General features: G+C 36.8%; 1 protein-coding gene across 1 annotated transcript in view; it reads right to left on the bottom strand.

Moving 5' to 3' along the window:
- The window catches only part of unc80 (unc-80 homolog (C. elegans)), a 54,498-nt gene that overhangs the window by 34,043 nt on the left and 2,618 nt on the right, over positions 1–17,837 (bottom strand). The window contains exons 6-18 of the mRNA XM_079627959.1: positions 17,704–17,768; positions 17,428–17,561; positions 15,909–16,176; positions 13,889–14,023; positions 13,277–13,493; positions 12,999–13,127; positions 11,069–11,337; positions 9,362–9,673; positions 9,141–9,272; positions 8,725–8,872; positions 3,408–3,458; positions 2,824–2,972; positions 85–248 (exon numbers count right to left, since the gene is read on the bottom strand). Coding sequence (XP_079484085.1) covers positions 85–248; positions 2,824–2,972; positions 3,408–3,458; positions 8,725–8,872; positions 9,141–9,272; positions 9,362–9,673; positions 11,069–11,337; positions 12,999–13,127; positions 13,277–13,493; positions 13,889–14,023; positions 15,909–16,176; positions 17,428–17,561; positions 17,704–17,768 — 2,173 coding nt within the window. The remainder of the gene's footprint in view (positions 1–84; positions 249–2,823; positions 2,973–3,407; positions 3,459–8,724; positions 8,873–9,140; positions 9,273–9,361; positions 9,674–11,068; positions 11,338–12,998; positions 13,128–13,276; positions 13,494–13,888; positions 14,024–15,908; positions 16,177–17,427; positions 17,562–17,703; positions 17,769–17,837) is intronic.

Genomic DNA, 17,837 nt, shown 5'->3' with positions numbered 1-17,837 from the left:
CTGATACACAGAAACAGATGCACTCAATCCATGCATACATTTCATTTATACATTACAAAATGTGTGTTATATTTGTGTGTGTACTTTTTTGCTGAAGATGGCTTGGTTTCCTCCTTTTCGTCTGTTTTTTTAGTGGTATTAAGTTTTTCTGCGCTGTCCAGGAGAGCACTGAGAGCCACACGTCGGAAGACATTTCCATGAGACTCCTTTATAAACTGAACCAGCTGACGTATGTCACAATACAGACCCTGATTTGAGTGTGTTTAGATGTTAGGAGAGAAATGTGTGAAAAGAGAGAGATGAACAAAAAAAAAAACGATTTAAATGGCCACTCTTTTATGAACAATATAGTTCTTTACCTGAGAGCTGCTAAACAGCCATTCATTTAACATAATCCATATACATAGAAGCACATGAAGTATAACGAGAGTATTATACCATATCTCAACCAGATGCAATACGACAAGATCCCAGCTAAGAACAATTTTTCTGTACAGACGAATGTGAAAATGGCATGTGATGCAAACTATTAATCACAAACCACAGCAAATCAATACAAATCTTTCTCAGTTCCGCCTTAGAGTTGAAAAAAAGTAATTGCGATTTTAGTTAACAATAGACTTAGTTACACGTGTCTACATATACTTTCTATAGTAATAACACATTATGCATAATTACAAGTAACTAACCATAAACCAAACCATAACTCTATAGTAAGATCATGTAGTTTATTAATATTACTCTGTAATTATTTGAGTAAGTACAATGTAACTACGTCACCTTAAAATAAATCAAGGTTTTATATTATATTTCACAATTTGACTTTATATCTAACAATGCAACTTTTCTCATTATTTGCGATCTCATTTCTCACAATTTGTGACCTTATTATAGCAAGTTTACATCTCACAGTGAGTCATTGCCAACTCTATATACATTTGCCAAGTAAAGGGAGTAACAACATTTTTTTCCCTTCTATACTGTGACCTACATCCAAATGAACTGGATAATCACAATTATTTAAAAAAAATAATTGTGACTTTATATCTCATAATGCAACTTTATTCCTTGCAACAGACTTTAAATTTATATAAATGTATACCAATACAGTGGGGAGAACAAGTATTTGATACACTGCCGATTTTGAAGGTTTTCTCACTTACAAAGCATGTAGAAGTCTGTAATTTGTATCATAGGTACACTTCAACTGTGAGAGATGGAATCTAAAACAAAAATCCAGAAAATCACATTGTATGATTTTGAAGTAATTAATTTGCATTTTATTGCATGACATAAGTATTTGATACATCAGAAAAGCAGAACTTGGTACAGAAACCTTTGTTTGCAATTACAGAGATCACAGGTTTCCTGTAGTTCTTGACCAGGTTTGCACACACTGCAGCAGGGATTTTGGCCCACTCCTCCATACAGACCTTCTCTTTACCTATAAAGTTCCGTATTAATTATAAGGTATTGTTACTGACTTATAAAGCCCTAAACGGCTTAGCTCCAGTCTATTTAACGGATCTTTTTTCGCCCTATAATCTCAGCCACAACCCATCTTCAATGGTCTTACTGAGGGAAAGAGGTCATTGGGCAAACTTCAGACGGGCCTGGACATGTGCTGGCTTGAGCAGGGGGCCTTGATTTTAATCCATGACGACGTAGTGTGTTACTAATGGTTTTCTTTGAGACTGTGGTCCCAGCTCTCTTCAGGTCATTGACCAGGTCCTGCCGTGTAGTTCTGGGCTGACCTCTTACCTTCCTTATGATCATTGATGCCCCACGAGGTGAGATCTTGCATGGTGCCCCAGACCGAGGGAGATTGACCATCATCTTGAACTTCTTCCATTTTCTAATAATTGCGCCAACAGTTGTTGCCTTCTCACCAAGCTGCTTGCCTATTGTTCTGTAGCCCATCCCAGCCTTGTGCAGGTCTACAATTTTATCCCTGATGTCCTTACACAGCTCTCTGGTCTTGGCCATTGTGGAGAGGTTAGAGTCTGTTTGATTGAGTGTGTGGACAGGTGTCTTTTATACAGGTAACGAGTTCAAACAGGTGCAGTTAATACAATGTGATTTTCTGGATTTTAGTTTTAGATTCCGTCTCTCACAGTTGAAGTGTACCTATGATAAAAATTACAGACCTTTACATGCTCTGTAAGTAGGAAAACCTGCAAAATCGGCAGTGTATCAAATACTTGTTCTCCCCAATGTACATAAAATCTATATATTTATATCAATTTGCAACTTTTTTTCTTACAACATGCAACTTTATTTCTCATAATTTGCGTCCAGATTTCTCACAAATTTGCATACTCATTTCTCAGAACTTTACATCTCACAGTGTGACTTTAAGTTGCAATGAAACAGAAATAGCGACAGATCACTCCTTCCACATTGTGACCTACATCATTATAAAACGGAATATCAAAAAAGTTTATAAAAATGTAGGGCGGGACTTGTTGTCGTTGATATCTGTTGTTGATTGGATTGAGGCAGAATGGAATGTGAATGCATTTAGTTTGCATTCAGATCTACTAAAAGACATGTTATTGATCATAATAAGATCAATAATGTGCCTTAAGAAAATAGATAGGGTGAAGTCCCCCCTCCCCCCTTTATTTTTTTTTACTCAGATTTGGAAATAGGTTTTCGTATTTCCTTTATGCTTAAACAGATGGCAAACTTAACATAGAAATGATGCCTTTTCACTTGTTGTTTTAATGTATTGTGCCTGGTTAGCGCACAGTATTAGCGTCACCAAATATGAGTTGACAAAACTTTGGGCTTGAGTTTATGAGTTTAATGCAGTACTCTCACCAAGTTCTCAGAACTGTGAAGCTCATGTGTAGTGGAGGCACATCTTGTGATAAGAGACTTGAACATGCAGCCCACCACCACAGTCTCCATGCTCTGGGCCAGAGACTTATCTCCTCCAGTGGTGAAGTTGTTCCCGAAACCAGCCTTGTCTGCAAAGACAATCAAGTCATCTCAGATGAGAAACTGTGACCTTGATGGCATGTCAGGCTTAGCCAAAAGCACCAAACAATAGGGGGAAACAGGAAGCATTGATGTTTACAAGATGAAAAGGGGGAAAATTAATAGCACATGTGATAGGAAAACCTAAAAAGTGATTGCGGGTTTTGAAGGTTTGCATACATGCAAGTGACTGTGGCCTGAGAGATAGTGATAGAGCTAACAATCTGGTTATGCTCTGATTTCACAGCAATGTTGAGTTTTGTTTAGCTGGATCTATTAAGCCGATTTTTTGATTGTTTATTTGGCAAGGCCTATGCACTGTTTGGTTCTACTACAGGCGAGAACATCACCCTGGACATTGTGAGGGGTGCAGGAATGGGTGTAATGCCTAGTTTTGGCAGTAACTTTAGATATTGAGTATCTACCGATGTTTCTTTTATTCGCCCTCCTGGACCTCTCACCTGCACTGCCGTACTCTGAAAGAGAAAAGATGGTGGGCAACATTGGTGTCAGGCCAGCACAGACATGTACTCGTAAGTCAGGAAACACCAACTCGCTCCAAAACACACCCACACACAGACACACACCCACAGATGCAGAAAAGACACTCCCCCCCAAAAAAACATAGGGATATCATTTTTATAACATTCACTCATGTTCACTAACTTGCCAGAAATCAATCGAAATTCAGCTTATCTTGTTTTGATACCATAGAATTGAAAATACAAACAATAAGAATTGGCACTGTCAATATGATGTTTGGCAAGTCTGCTGAAAGGATGAGTGATGAGCGTTTGGGGTACAAACAGTGGAGTTTGACTTGCAGACATGAAGGAAGGAAAGGAAGGAAGGAAGGAAGGAAAGGAAGGAAGGAAGGAAGGAAGGAAAGGGAAAGGAAGGGAAAGGAAGGGAGGAAGAGGAAGGGAAAGGAAGGAAGGGTCATATTACTGGCAGACATGAAGGCAGAAGACAGAAGAGGCCAAGGAGCGAGAAACGAATGACATTCTAAAAATCTAGAGGCAATCTGTATCTCCAAATTATTTTGTAACATTTGCATTATGTTTCAAATTTAATAATTTGTATTAATGACCTTTGTATTATGGCCTTTTTAATGGAATATAAGACTTTCATTATTGTGACTAAACTGTAAAATGCTATTGCTGGCATGTCCATTCCAAAACCGAATTAAAATTTTGGGTAACACTTTATTTTATAGTGTCCTTGTTATACATAGTTATTATAGTAATAACTCTAAATTATGCATAATTACATGCAACTAACTCTAAACCAAACTCTAACCCTATAGTAAGCACATGTAGTTAATTCTTATTACTCAGTAGTTAAATGTATAATTACTCTATAATACAGATTCCTTAAAGTAAATTGTAACCAACATTTCTATGTTGGATAGACGTACCCAACCTATTTGGATTTGATCTAATATATTTGGTGGAATAGTTAATTATATAAACTACCGAAAAGACAGGGATGAAAAAGCCCGGATTTATGACACTAAATAGCCACATCAGAACATATAGCAACTACTATAGTAGTGTTATTAAGCATAATTCCTGTTGTGTATCATGGGATGTGTGGTATGACACAGAAATATTCAGATGTTCTGATAAATGGCAATGTGTTTATAGGAAAAGCTACTCACTCCATTCATTTATATAACAAATGAGACTTGATTGCATAATGCTGGTCATTTTTGCAACATTAACCCAGACAGGGGATTGAATCCCACCCGTTTAAACCTGAAGGGGTTTGTTTTGCTATAATGACCAGCTATCTGCACAGTGCATTAACCTGCTTATTTATCAAATAAATAAATACATGTGTATAACATAATGAATTGATTTTATTGTCTTACTACATAAGATTAAAGCTTTTGACATCCTCCTGAGACCCAGCCATAGACTTTTGTCCATTGTAGAGGACATTACATTTTAGCGAATTTCTGTGAGACCATACATGTCACGGTTTTAAGTCTGGATGTACAGTACTGTAAAGAGCACATTCAGAGATACCAAATGTTTGGAGGTTTGACCATACAACTCCCTCTCCTTTGTCTGACAAATGACTGACATTGACTAAATGACCAACTTTAGCACTCTTATGGTGATTTGATAATATTTTGTAATTATCATTTAAAGTCCCCCTGTAGTCAATAATTGTATCCCTTAAAACTCATCTTTGATCACCAAAATGAACAATGTAATGACAATTTTTTAAAATAATAATTTACAAAACATTTTTCTGGGTCTCAGGAAGATACAAAAAAAAAAGAGTTCAATATTACTAAGAAAACCAGTTCAGCAACAAAATAAATGCTGCAACAATATTATAATATTAATTAATATATTAATCTTAAGTTCAAGTTACTTTTTATGGACTAGTTAATAAACATAATTAGCTACAATGTTACATGTCTTCATCTATTTTAATTTATCTTTCATCCAGCTCTTTACGTCTCTTACTGGTTTGTTGTTCTTCCAAGCAATGGTTTAATTTTCTTGCTTCTAGTCATCTATCAAAGGTTTTATCCTCACCATACTAAAATTAACATTTGAGTCTTCCAGTTTTGAGTTGCATGATGGCAACAATGATCTATTTCTAAGCTGTGTTGGTATGAAAACAGACGCTGAAGTTATACAAGAGACATGAAAGTAGCATCGGTATCTTGCCATCGACAAGTCAAATATACAGTTTAGCGGTTATTGTACAAAAATATTTCACAGCTCAGTGACCAATTGGAATCAAGTATTTCAGATAGCCATGTAATATGTATTCTGAATTTACTCAAATTATTGATTTTTTATTTAATTTTTTTGGTCTTTGAAAGAAGTCTCTTATTCTCACCAAGGTTACATTTATTTGTCTAGAAAAAAAACTGTAAAAATAGTATGTATTGTGATATATTAAAATGTTTTTTTTAAAATGTAATTTATTCCTGTATTGCAAAGATGAATTTTCAGCAGTCATTACTTTCAGCAGTCTTCAGTGTCACATGATCCTTCAGAAACCGTTCCAATACGCTGATTAATTATTAATAATGGTTCTTATTGATTAGGAATTATATACATGCTCATACACCTTCCTTGGATAATACATCACCCTCAGTTATTGACAAGTGTTTTGAACAGTGTAAATGAAGTCAAATTGAGTCATTAGTATTATATGACATGTTGCAATCCATTAACTCTCCCTCAACACAATTACTTAGAGGAATGGGAGAACGAGCTGGGAAGGGACATTTCTCAATCCTGAGGAAACTTGGCAGAGTAGTTTAAAGGATATGAACACTCCAATTCTAGACATGGTCTCGTTCACTTTAAGGTTATTCATAGACTACACTATTCGAAAAATGAACTGAAAAGTATTTCACCGCTCTATGATAAATGCAGCTCAGTTGATGCTTATTTGTCACATAGTATTATTTTCTGCGCTAAGGTACAGAGTTAGTAGTATACATTTTTTGATGTGCTTTCAGAAACACTACTAGTTACTACTGCTGTTCTGGAAGAAAAAGCATGTTCCCATGGTCAAGTATTTGTCAGGGTTATATTTAAGTCTGTTGAGTTTAAGTTTGGTTTAGTTTCCATTGTGTTCCCTGTCCCTATTAGACGGAGTTCTGTTTGCTAGTTTGTTTCCTTAGTTGCATATTACAATTCACCTGCTGTTCATTATTTTTTTGCCTCATTATCTCGGTTTTAAGCCTTTTGTTTCCCCTTATTGTTTAATAATATGAGTTTCTCCTTGGATTTATTATTAAACACTGCTCGTTTCCCTGAATCTCCTGACCTAAGTTACAGGTAAGGCTTTGGAAGTTGATTTGTACTTTACACTTAGAACCAACTATCATCTGAAATGTAAATTTGGACAGTTTGATAAGATCTGGCACCCTTAGCTTGATGGAAACCTTGTTGACTAACACATCATTTTAGTAATGTAATGTTTTCATCATATTCAATGTTAACCGTCTTGTAAGGGATGGTTTATATAAATGTGTTTTTCAATTAAATGGAGCCTGTAATTGTCACCATCCTGTTTAGTTTTTGTTCATGAATTTTCAGTTTGTTTTTATTTGTCATGGGTTTCTTTGTTTTGACTCCCACCCCTTGTCTGTCTACATAGTTACCATCATTATTAGTTCATTGGTTCCAGCTGTGTTCTATTAATTATCCTCATTTGTGTTTGCTATGCAAGTTGATCCCTCACATTCATCCTCATCCTCACCTTCAATACATTAAACTTTGTATTGAAAGTTTATTCTTCATCTTCCCAACCACCCGTGACAGTAAGATTGCAAACCTTTCTTTACATTTTTTTTTCCCAATAAAACTTGTATAAAGCAGCAAAAAACTGTTTTCAACACTGGTAATAAGAACCTTTCTTTTGTCCGTTTGTGGAAACCATGATACATTTCTTCCAGGATTCTTTGATGAATAGAAAGTTCAATGAACAGCATGTCTATCATGACATCTTTCAAGATTTTTAGGATATGACAATGTTAATGTATTTGGTCTTAGTGGAATAGATCTGCTACGCTGCTGTTTCTAAATTTCTGCTGCTGTTAAAGATTATTGCTGCTGCTGCAGAGCAAGTACAGGAACTTGCTACTGCCAATACATACACCAATACGCTGCTGTATGTAAGAAATCATTTATAATATCAGATCTATTCAGGTGGAGCTAGGGAAGCTGGAGGGTTTAGACGAAAACTGAAAGCGCGCTGCAAACTGCTAAAGTAAAATGATTACCAGCCATTTAAATGTAGAGCAGCAAGCTCATTGGCTGCAGATGCGACATGAACCAATCAGCTTGTGCCAAGTAGTTAACATGTACAGTGCTATGCATAAATTTAGACACCCATGCTAAAGTTGCCTAAAAAGAGGAATAAAAAAAATCATCTTTTGGAAATTGATCTTAATGCCTTCATTTAAAAAACTGAGGAAAAATCAATTTCCAAAAGATGATTTTTTTATTCCTCTTTTTAGGCAACTTTAGTATGGGTGTCTTAACTTATGCATTATGCATTATGCATGTATATCATCAGCTTGCGTCAAGGACCCATCAGCCTGCGGCATCTAGAGTTTCATGACAGAATTACGCATTTATTTGAATCAAATATTTTGTAACATTATAAGCGTCTTTACTGTCACTCCAATAGTTGCTAGAAAGTTTTTTTTTAAACAATAATAATAAGCAAATTAAATAAGCACCAAATCAGCATATTCAAATGATTTCTGAAGGATCGTGTGACATTGAAGACTGGAGTGTCATCGCAGGAATAAAATACATTCTAAATTATATTAAAATAGAAAAGTTTTAGTAATATTTCACATTATTACTGTTTTTGCTGTATTTTTTTAAACGTCAACATTAATAAATAAAAAAAAACAGCCTTGGTGAACATAAGAGACTTCTTTCAAGAACATGATTTAAAAAAAAAAAATATTATTCCAAACGTTTGACGGGTAGTGTTATTTCAATGTAAAATGTATAATTTTACTGCATAGTTTTGAAATAAAAGTTCAATACACCGTTTAATTAATCAAATTGCAAATAATCAAGTTCATATCACTTTTAGGAAAAGACAAATCAAAGACAAAAACAGTACATATCTGTTTCTGATGCATGAAAATGGGGCCCATGCTGTATATCTGGAGATTTGAGAATAAAACATAAGCCTGGGCATGTTAAAGACATGCACTTAATAAGTGCAGCTCTGCCCTCTTACTGTCAGTGATTGGCTCCATGCAGAAGCCAAGTAGGGCGTGCAGGAAATCCACAATGTTGTTGAGCGAATCCTTGTTAACGTATTCTTTCATAGTCTGCCGGAACTGCACTTTATCCAGCTTGTACAGAGTAGTCAAACAGTTCTGAGCCTAAAAACAAAAATTAGGGACAGAGCATCTAGTAATTTACCTTTGTTGGAGACAGAGCTAGTTATTTAATCATGTCTAATAATTGCTACGAACAAACGTAATAATGCATATTACATATATTATGAAATCTATATCATCTAACCATATGATTTAGTCTGACAGTAAATCAACATATTGCTGTGTGACAGAGATCAGTGCTTAATCTTCTTGAAAAATAAAGGTTAATCTGCACTGTAAAATGATATTTTGACTGCACAGCTATATTGACCTGCATTCGAAGGCGGTCTCCAGAGAGTCCGCGATGGCCTTCACCACAGCCGTACGCGCAGCCGAGCGATTTTACGATCTTAATAAGCATGGTGAGAGCCAACCTGTGAGTGCTGAGTGAAGTGTCTTCATCCTGTTGATGATTTAAAAAAAAAATGCAAATCTTGCATGTGACAATTACACTCAGATATTCCTTTACACCAGTTATATTAATAGGCTTACCTTGCTGTCCTTCTTTATATCATCTCTGCTTCCTCCACGACTCTCTCCTCCCCCTCCTCCTCCATCACCTCCACCACCTCCATTAGGTGCTGGTCCCGTGCCTCCAGCCGCCTCCCCCTGAGCTCCACCCACACTCTGACTGGCTCCCTCTTTCGGACACTCCGCCTCTTTGTCCTCGGGTTTGGAGAATTTCTTACTCATGCTGGGAACCACGCCCAGCTGCAGAAGGCAGTCGATGATGTTGAGCGCCACATCGCAAATCCGAGAGCTGATGTCATGGGTGAGTACGGAATACAGGGCCCGTAGAACAGCCTTGAAAATCACCACAATAATATGAACCATATGGTCAGATCTTTTAAACTATCTAAAATAATTGAATTTTCCTCAGAAGTTATTGGCCAATCATAACATTAGCCAGTAAAAAGTTTAGAATATTTAAGTTTTTTTTTAATGTTTTTGAAAGAAGTTATGCTCTTATGCTCACCAAGGCTACATTTACTTGACAAACAAGTGATCTACAGTCGAATCAGATATATTGTAAAATATGATTAAAGTTGAAAATAACTATTTTCTATTTTAATATATTTTGAAAAGCATTTTATACCTGTAAATGGCAAATCAATTTTCAGCAGGCATTACTCCAATCTTCAGTCACATGACCCTTCATAAATCATTCTAATATACAGATTTGGAGCTCAATATTTTATTATTATTATCAGTTGAAAACAGTAGTGTTTTTTGTGGAGACAGTGATACACTACCCTTTAAAGGTTTGAGTTTGAGATTAAATTTATCAAACCTGAAAAGTAAAGAAAAAAAGTTTCAAAAAAATGCAGCTCAAACTAAAATTTCTGGGGAAAAAAACATGGTTTCCACAAAAATATTAAGCAGCAAAACTCTTTTCAACATTGCTAATAATAAGAACCATTATAAATAATTGAGCACCAAATCAGAAAAGTAGAATGATTTCTGAAGGATCTTGTGACACTGAAGACTGGAGTAATGATGCTAAAAATGAATTACATTTTACTATATTAAAGGTGAACTATGCAGGTTTTTTACCTTAACTGAACAGCTTCGGAGTCATTGGAATGGTTATATTACTTTTTTCGGGTTGAATGGTAGTCCTCTCGCACCCCCCTATCACCTGTGAGCGGAAAAAACACCCTTGCAACTTTGGGCTGGCGGGCCGCTGGCCACAGCGCCAGGAAGTATCGCGTGATATCAGGTCTCGCGATGTAATCGCTTTACGGCAAAAAAATCGGCTAAAATTCTGTCATTATTGCGCTCCCTTACGCTGTCCGAACCCTAATGGAGAAGACGTTGTAAAGAATGTCCCATCTGCGTTGATGTCGTTGATCTACTAGCCACTGGTATCTGAGAGTCGACAACAAGTTTTTCGACAGTCTTGTCAAATATCTATTCTGAAGCTGTAGGGGGAGCTCTATAGAGAAACTTGAGAGCAAAAAAGCGAGAATACAGCAAAGAAATTCCCGAAATTGCATAGCCCTGATTTAAAGTAGAAAACTGTTATTTTACTGTATGTTTGGACAAATAAATGCAGCCTTGGTAAGCATGAGAGACTTCCTTTAAAAAATTAAATAATAATAATTATTATTATTCCAAACATTTAACCGGTAGTCAGTGTATACGCAAATCTGTCACTCAATGACAGTAAACCCCTCTGCTCAAGGCTCCACTCCTCACCATGAGGTCCAGCATGCCATTCTTCAGAATGAAGTTGTTGGTGCCCTCAATGGTGTCTCGGTCCTCCAGGGATGTGTAGTTGATGCAGGAGTCTGTTAGACTTCGGGGAAGGTTGGAGCAGGCCAACGGCTCACATGGCATCTCAGGGATGGGAATGGGGTTACACAGTTTCTTTATGTGCTCCGTGAAGAAATCTGTGTATCCCACATTAAAGGAAGCCACAGTTGTGTTAAATGTAGCCATAGTGATGGTGGAGATCTGAGAACGAACTGAGAAAAAAAAGACGACTATCAGTCCACATTAAAGAGGCAGTCACACTACACTTTTCGTTCCATTGACTTCCATTCTTGCATGCATGCGAGAGACCGAAAACACAAGTTGAGTTCTAAGTTTGGTGAACTCTGACCTTTGAATTCGTATCACGTGAAGATGTGAGACCAATGGAAGAATGATACGTCACATTGCGGCCTCTTAGCTTAATTAAACGAACAAAGACTTTAAAGTTGCAGCGTTGCAGGAAAGTATACTTGGACTGCATTTTGTATGTATTATTATTTTATCAAATAAGTTGAATTTATGTTTTTAAAAAAGGCACCACAGAGCATAGAGGTCAAGTCAGGAGGTTGAAAATATTTTGATTACACAAACGCTCAAAATTCCTATAAAAAATGACTCACCGTAGGACAACATATTGAGTATCGTCGTATAACAATGCTTTTTGGGACAAGATTGTCACCATGGTGTAGCCATGCACACCAGCCCACATTACCACAGCCCCACAGACACGGGCATTCAAATGTGAGGTAGTTAGAGGGGTTCGGGTGCATGCTCCCCTGAGAAAATTTGGATTTCTCTGACCTACATATGTGCAATTTAAGACTTTTGATGGCCAAGAAATGGATAAGAAATAGCTTTAAAACCATGTCAGTGTGCATTCGATCATTTGTCAATACCTGCTCTCTCCTCATATTCAACCCTCTTTTTCTCAGTCTCCTTATCCTGCCCTATTTCTTCCCCTCCTTTGACTGATAGTCTTTTCATTTTCGTTTGTGTCAGTGAAGAAAGTAAACATAGGCTCAACTGATATTTATATGTTTTATGAATAATTTTTTTAGACAAGTTAATTTACTCCATTTTACTCTACCAGGAAAGCTGTAGCCTAAGTCAGTATTGCCAATGGGAACCTTCTACAAGCTTTGGAATTTGAAAACGTCTGTTTTTATATGTTAAAAAAGTAATTTTAAGTACAAATTATAGGCTATGTTTACCGCAGTTGATGTAATTGGCAGACGTTTCCTTACGCATCATGCGCTGTGGAAACGCATCAAAGCATTCTCAGGTATTAATATGCAGCATTAACGCACGTAGGTGATTTCATGTCGATATACGATGGTTACATAATGTTAAACTAATCCTGCTATTGATATCTTTGTAAGACTGCCGACCCTATAGACCAGTGACAAAGGAAAACAAATGTCCGGCAAATATCGAACCTAAAACTAACTTTACCGCGCTCAACCACCGTGAGTGCATTTCACGCATTTATAAATCGCTCGTGTTCAGCGGGGTGGGGAGGAAGGGTGGTTGTTGGTCGGTCGGCCCATCTCGGGACCAGAGAGATTAATTGAGATTAATTAATCTATTTATTTATTAATTTATCTGAGGTAAACCTCTGCTGTTAGGGTAATAATAAGTGAGCTAAAATCAGTCATTAATATTATCTGTATAATATTTTTAATTCAAAATAATTATTTATTTGTATAGCACTTTTCACACACACAAAAAAAAATCCATGGATCCCCATAATGCCACCTTGTAGCTTCAAAAAAAAAAAAAAAAAACTTCTGTTGTATTTTATGATTCTTAATGAATTTTATGAAATATGAACTGTTATGGATTTAGGAACTGATAGTGCTTATTAGCTTACCACCCTCTTTGATGGTATTGTCACTGTGACTGTTAGAGTGTTCAGGCAAGTTGTGGTGGGAGTGAAAATGTTTCGCTCCAAGACTGTCCACATCTCCAGTAGTATCGGAGCTTCCACGACGTGTTAACTTCCCTGCAATATGAAAATACATTTAATTATATAACAATAGAATATTACTTTTAATTATATGACAATACTAAAATTATTAAAAATGTTAAAGTTTTATGAATTCATGCTTTTTGATGAAAAAAAAATAACGGATTTCATAGGGCCCTACATACCCATGATGGTGGAAGGCCAACCCCCGCGGTCCAGTGTGCGACGGTCATCACCCAGTCCAGAGAAGCTTCCGAACGAGAAGGTGCTGCGTGTGGGTGACACGTCCAGGTGATCCTCATGCATTAGGAAAGGTACACCCATCCGCCGCTGCCGTTTTTTCCCAGTATGGTGGAATGGGATAGAGCCTTTTCTCTCCCGATCCTCTCTACGGTTCTTCAACTGAAAAAGCAGTGACAGGATAAAACTGTCACGCGTGTGGCTATATCAAAGAAGCGCACGACGAATGAGTCAAAATGAAACAGTCTTTTGTTAATCAAAGAGAACAAACAGCGTAACAACCACTTAGCACAAACATTGACGACATGGAACAAAGAAGAGAATGAACTGAGGGATTATATACACACACACAGATTGTTAACGTAACAAGAAACACCTGCTTAATCAATGACCATGGAGGCAAACAGGAGGTTAGAATTTTTTTAAGCTTTCAAGCAAAGGTATCCCTCCTAGAAAACTAGGATTTTATATTAACATTTTAAAAGGCGTTTTGCTATATCTATATACATATTGGTTTTACGCTCTTAAACTATGCATAAATAAAATAATCTGCAAACCTTTTTAAATATGTTCATGCCCATCTCAGCTGATAGATCAGGGACTGCTTGTCTCCTGAGGTTAGTAATGGACACCTTGGTGAAGGTCTCGGAGCTCAAAGACCTGCTCTCCTCGTTACATTTCAGAGTCATATCCTTAGAAAAATAGGAAAGAAAAATCAGGGTAAAATCATTTTGGACCAGAACAGCAGGTTTGAATTTTTTTTTATTTAAACTTATGAATTATAATGGTTAAAATATTAGATAACACTTTATTTTGATAGTCTACATTAGACATTCTAATAACTATAGGTAACTTGGCAGCTACATGTCAACTACTAGTCATTAGAGTATTGGTATATTGTCTTCTTGACTTTAACCGTTCAATCGGGGCCGACTTTCGGTCACTTTATGGATGATCATTCTCCGTGCTTTATTGTATTTGACATTTATAAAGCAATTCTTTCACAGACATATTTGTGTCTGACTTGATTATGTCATGCCAGCATGTTCTGTGGTGTCCTTATCTTCTCTTCATATGTTAAGCATTAATGTTGTTTCCAAGGAATTAGCTCGCATGATATGAGCAAAGTATGAGAGGTGCTGCTTGGTGATTTTGCCCTCCAGTGATATTTTGTTTTGATTTGCTGTGTGCGAGTCCATTGTATGCGCAGCATTTGCCTCCAACACCATATTTCGAAAGCGTCAATTTTACTTTTGTCCACCTTGAGTGTACAGCTATCACATGCGTATGTGGAGATCGGAAAACGATTGGGTTGATTATTAAAATCTTTGTTGCAGTGCTGATGTCTTAGCAAATATTGAAAATGAATAACTGAATATTATCGGTACGATACCTGAACCCTTTTTTTATTTATCAGTATGGGTCGATATTGGATATACAGTATATCATCTGACATTAGATATTTAATTGTAGACTATATTTGTATATTTAGAATATCTTTGCTGTCATTTAACACACACTTAAACTTAATCTTTAAAAACATTGATAATGTAATAACACTGTTAAAACATTGTTAGGAAGTCTCAAAAGGATTTCACACTGTACATTTCAATGCTCTGATAATTATTATTTTAAATTTATTTAGACAAACCTGGATGGAATTAATATCATCCATTTATTTATTATCGACCATAGCATTAAACTAATAATCTGCTTTTTTATATCAATATCAGCCAGAAATTTAAAAGGGTGGTATAATGCCCATTTTTACAATATGTAAAATAAGTCTCTGTTGAGTGTGTATGAAGTTTTAGCTCAAAATACCCCACTGATTTTTTTTTTTACCCCACTAAAAACACGTTGTTTTGTGTGTGTCCCTTTAAATGCAAATGATCAGCTCCGATTACCTCACACACAGACACGCACTAAAATGTCCGAAACTGTTCTGCCTTTTATGTTTAAACTGGAGTCAGACAATGATGGAGAGACTCAAGAAGAAGTTTCTGAATGGTTAGTTGAAGAATGTGTTGCTGATGTGGAGTTAACTATCTTCAAGTCATTGATTAGCATATTCTGTCATGATAATCTATATAATCGCTCGTGTGGGAACTGATGTAAGATGCCTACAGAGTGACATGCTATTGCATTTGTGTTACGTACTGTATTGCATCATGTGAAAAGACGGATGCGACAGCTTGAGGAGAATAGAATAAGGCATTTATATAGCGCTTTCATATGTACTACTGTACACCCAAAGCGCTTTACAATCATGTCGGGGTCTCTCCTCAACCACCAGCAGTGTGCAGCATCCACTTGGATAATGTGACGGCAGCCACAGTACAACGGCGCCAGTGCGCTCACCACACAGGAGGAGACTCACAAATGTACTCTACTACAACAACTTTTCCTCTTATTCATTTTATGGTAAAATTGTTTTATCATTTCAAATGAATTGATGATCATGCAATGTATTTCACACCCTGGACCCGTCCCAGTTGCACCACTGCCCATTACCATCTGAAACTGTCTCACAGTCAGCTAACTGACATGTTAATGATTATTTCTGTGCTGGATTACCTGTGTTTTGTGAGTATTGACCAAAGATGGGGTAGCAGCCACCATGGAGCTACTGCGGGGCCGTGGTAAGGGGGGTATCAGGGGCTCGGGGGGGCGTTCAGGCTTCTCCTGCAGTATCTGACGCAGCCGCTGCAAGTAGAATATGAGGGCCCAGTGCACACCTTCTTCTGTCCAGTGAGGCTGCATCAAGCAACGCAGCACTGCAACGTCAAAATAGGTGGCATACCTTGCCCGCTGCGATACAGAGATGCCACTTGGGACTGAGAAACTTTCGGTGAAAGAAAGACAGAGGTTGTTAGAGAAAATCATGGTCAGAAAGAACGGAAGTTCAGACTGAGGTGGCTGAGAAGCGTTGCTTGGCAACTGCACTGCGATCACATGCACAGACTAACACTGACAGAGGGGAGTCTGGCTGGAAATGGACGCTGTTTATCTAGCCAACATAGGATGAGTTTAAAGAAAAACTGCTTTAAGATCATTCTAGTTTTAAAAGATAATGCATTTTTTTACTTTTTTGCCAACACATTACAATAACGTTAATGGCCAGATTAACTAACAGCATGCGCCAGCACAAACCGTCTTTTGGCGTTAAAAAAACTACTGTCAGGATTTACTAAAAACATGCAGTGAAAAATTTGCGCTGAAAAGGCGTGAACAGGGTTATTTTTGCGGCTGACCTAATATGCATTTGTAGGAGTTTCCCTTTCAGGCACAAAAATTATGGGAGAAGCAAAAATTATTTATTAGTAAAAATTATTCATTATTAAATGAATCATGCAAGGTGATTTACTAAGGTATTTGCACCATTATTTACTGCCAAAAAATGTGCTGCGCTTGGTAGATTGCATTGGTCATATGATCTGGTCATATGATGCGTCTGTGTTCTTTAAGTTGCGCGTCGACCGTAGATCACGAGCAGAACTTTCCACACCCATCGGCTCTTTTTTGGAATTGCGCTCATGCTAATTTTAGTCATCTAAGTTTAGTAAATCTGGCCCTCTTTAGTAAATAACGTATTAACTAATGATTTAGTTAATACGTTATCATGAACAATTAACAAATTTATTAATCTGTTAATCTTCATTTATAAATGTATTATTTTTAATTATTTATAATATATTCATTTTCATATTTATAAATGTGTTATTGGTAATTAATGTTTGTTCATACTGAATTTAATTGTTCATTTATATAGAACTAAATATGTAAACCTGTATTCGTATATGTAGAAAGTAACATTAACCTAATATTATTATTAAGAATAATAATTGCTGTAAAAGTTTTTTTTCATTATTATTTCATGAAAGCTAATGTATTAACTAATTGATTAACATATTAACCCAGGTATTAACCCAGAACGCTGAACCTTATTGTAAAAAAATGTTGTTCAGTGTAGAGGAAAACCACCCAGAAATTCGATTGTTTTTTTTATAAATACTGTTTTTTTTCCCTCCTATATTTCAACACAAAATGATATAGTCCTGCTATATGTTCCACCTGTGTGTGTACAAACACTCACTTCTTCTGTTGTGAAAATCCTCTCTCAAAGGCCTGCTGTGAAGACCCTCCCTTCTCCACAGAGTTGCCACGACGACAGCCCTGTCCTGTCACTGAGGGGGAGGAGTCGTCAGGCAGGGCTGATTCACATACCACCTGAAAGCCGAGACAGAAGAGGAAATCACATGACCCCAGCAGAACAATGATGTTAATGCATTATGCGAGGAAATTAATTTAAGCCTGGACTGAATGAGCCACAGGGGGCTGTGCGGCTGCAAATCACAGTCTGAATACTCACTGCAGGGCATGGGTTACTGGTATCATGAGGACTACACTGGTTATTCACTGGAGAATTCCTCTTTGCTGTGGAGAATATAAGAGAGAGAGAGAAAGCAGATGTTTGAAACAAACGATTTACACACAAAGAACAAT

The sequence above is a fragment of the Phoxinus phoxinus genome (genome assembly GCF_949152265.1).
Source record: "Phoxinus phoxinus genome assembly, chromosome: 11".
Taxonomy (NCBI): domain Eukaryota; kingdom Metazoa; phylum Chordata; class Actinopteri; order Cypriniformes; family Leuciscidae; genus Phoxinus; species Phoxinus phoxinus.
The sequence above is the reverse complement of the archived record's forward strand: the minus strand, read 5'-3'. Positions and strand labels throughout refer to the sequence as shown.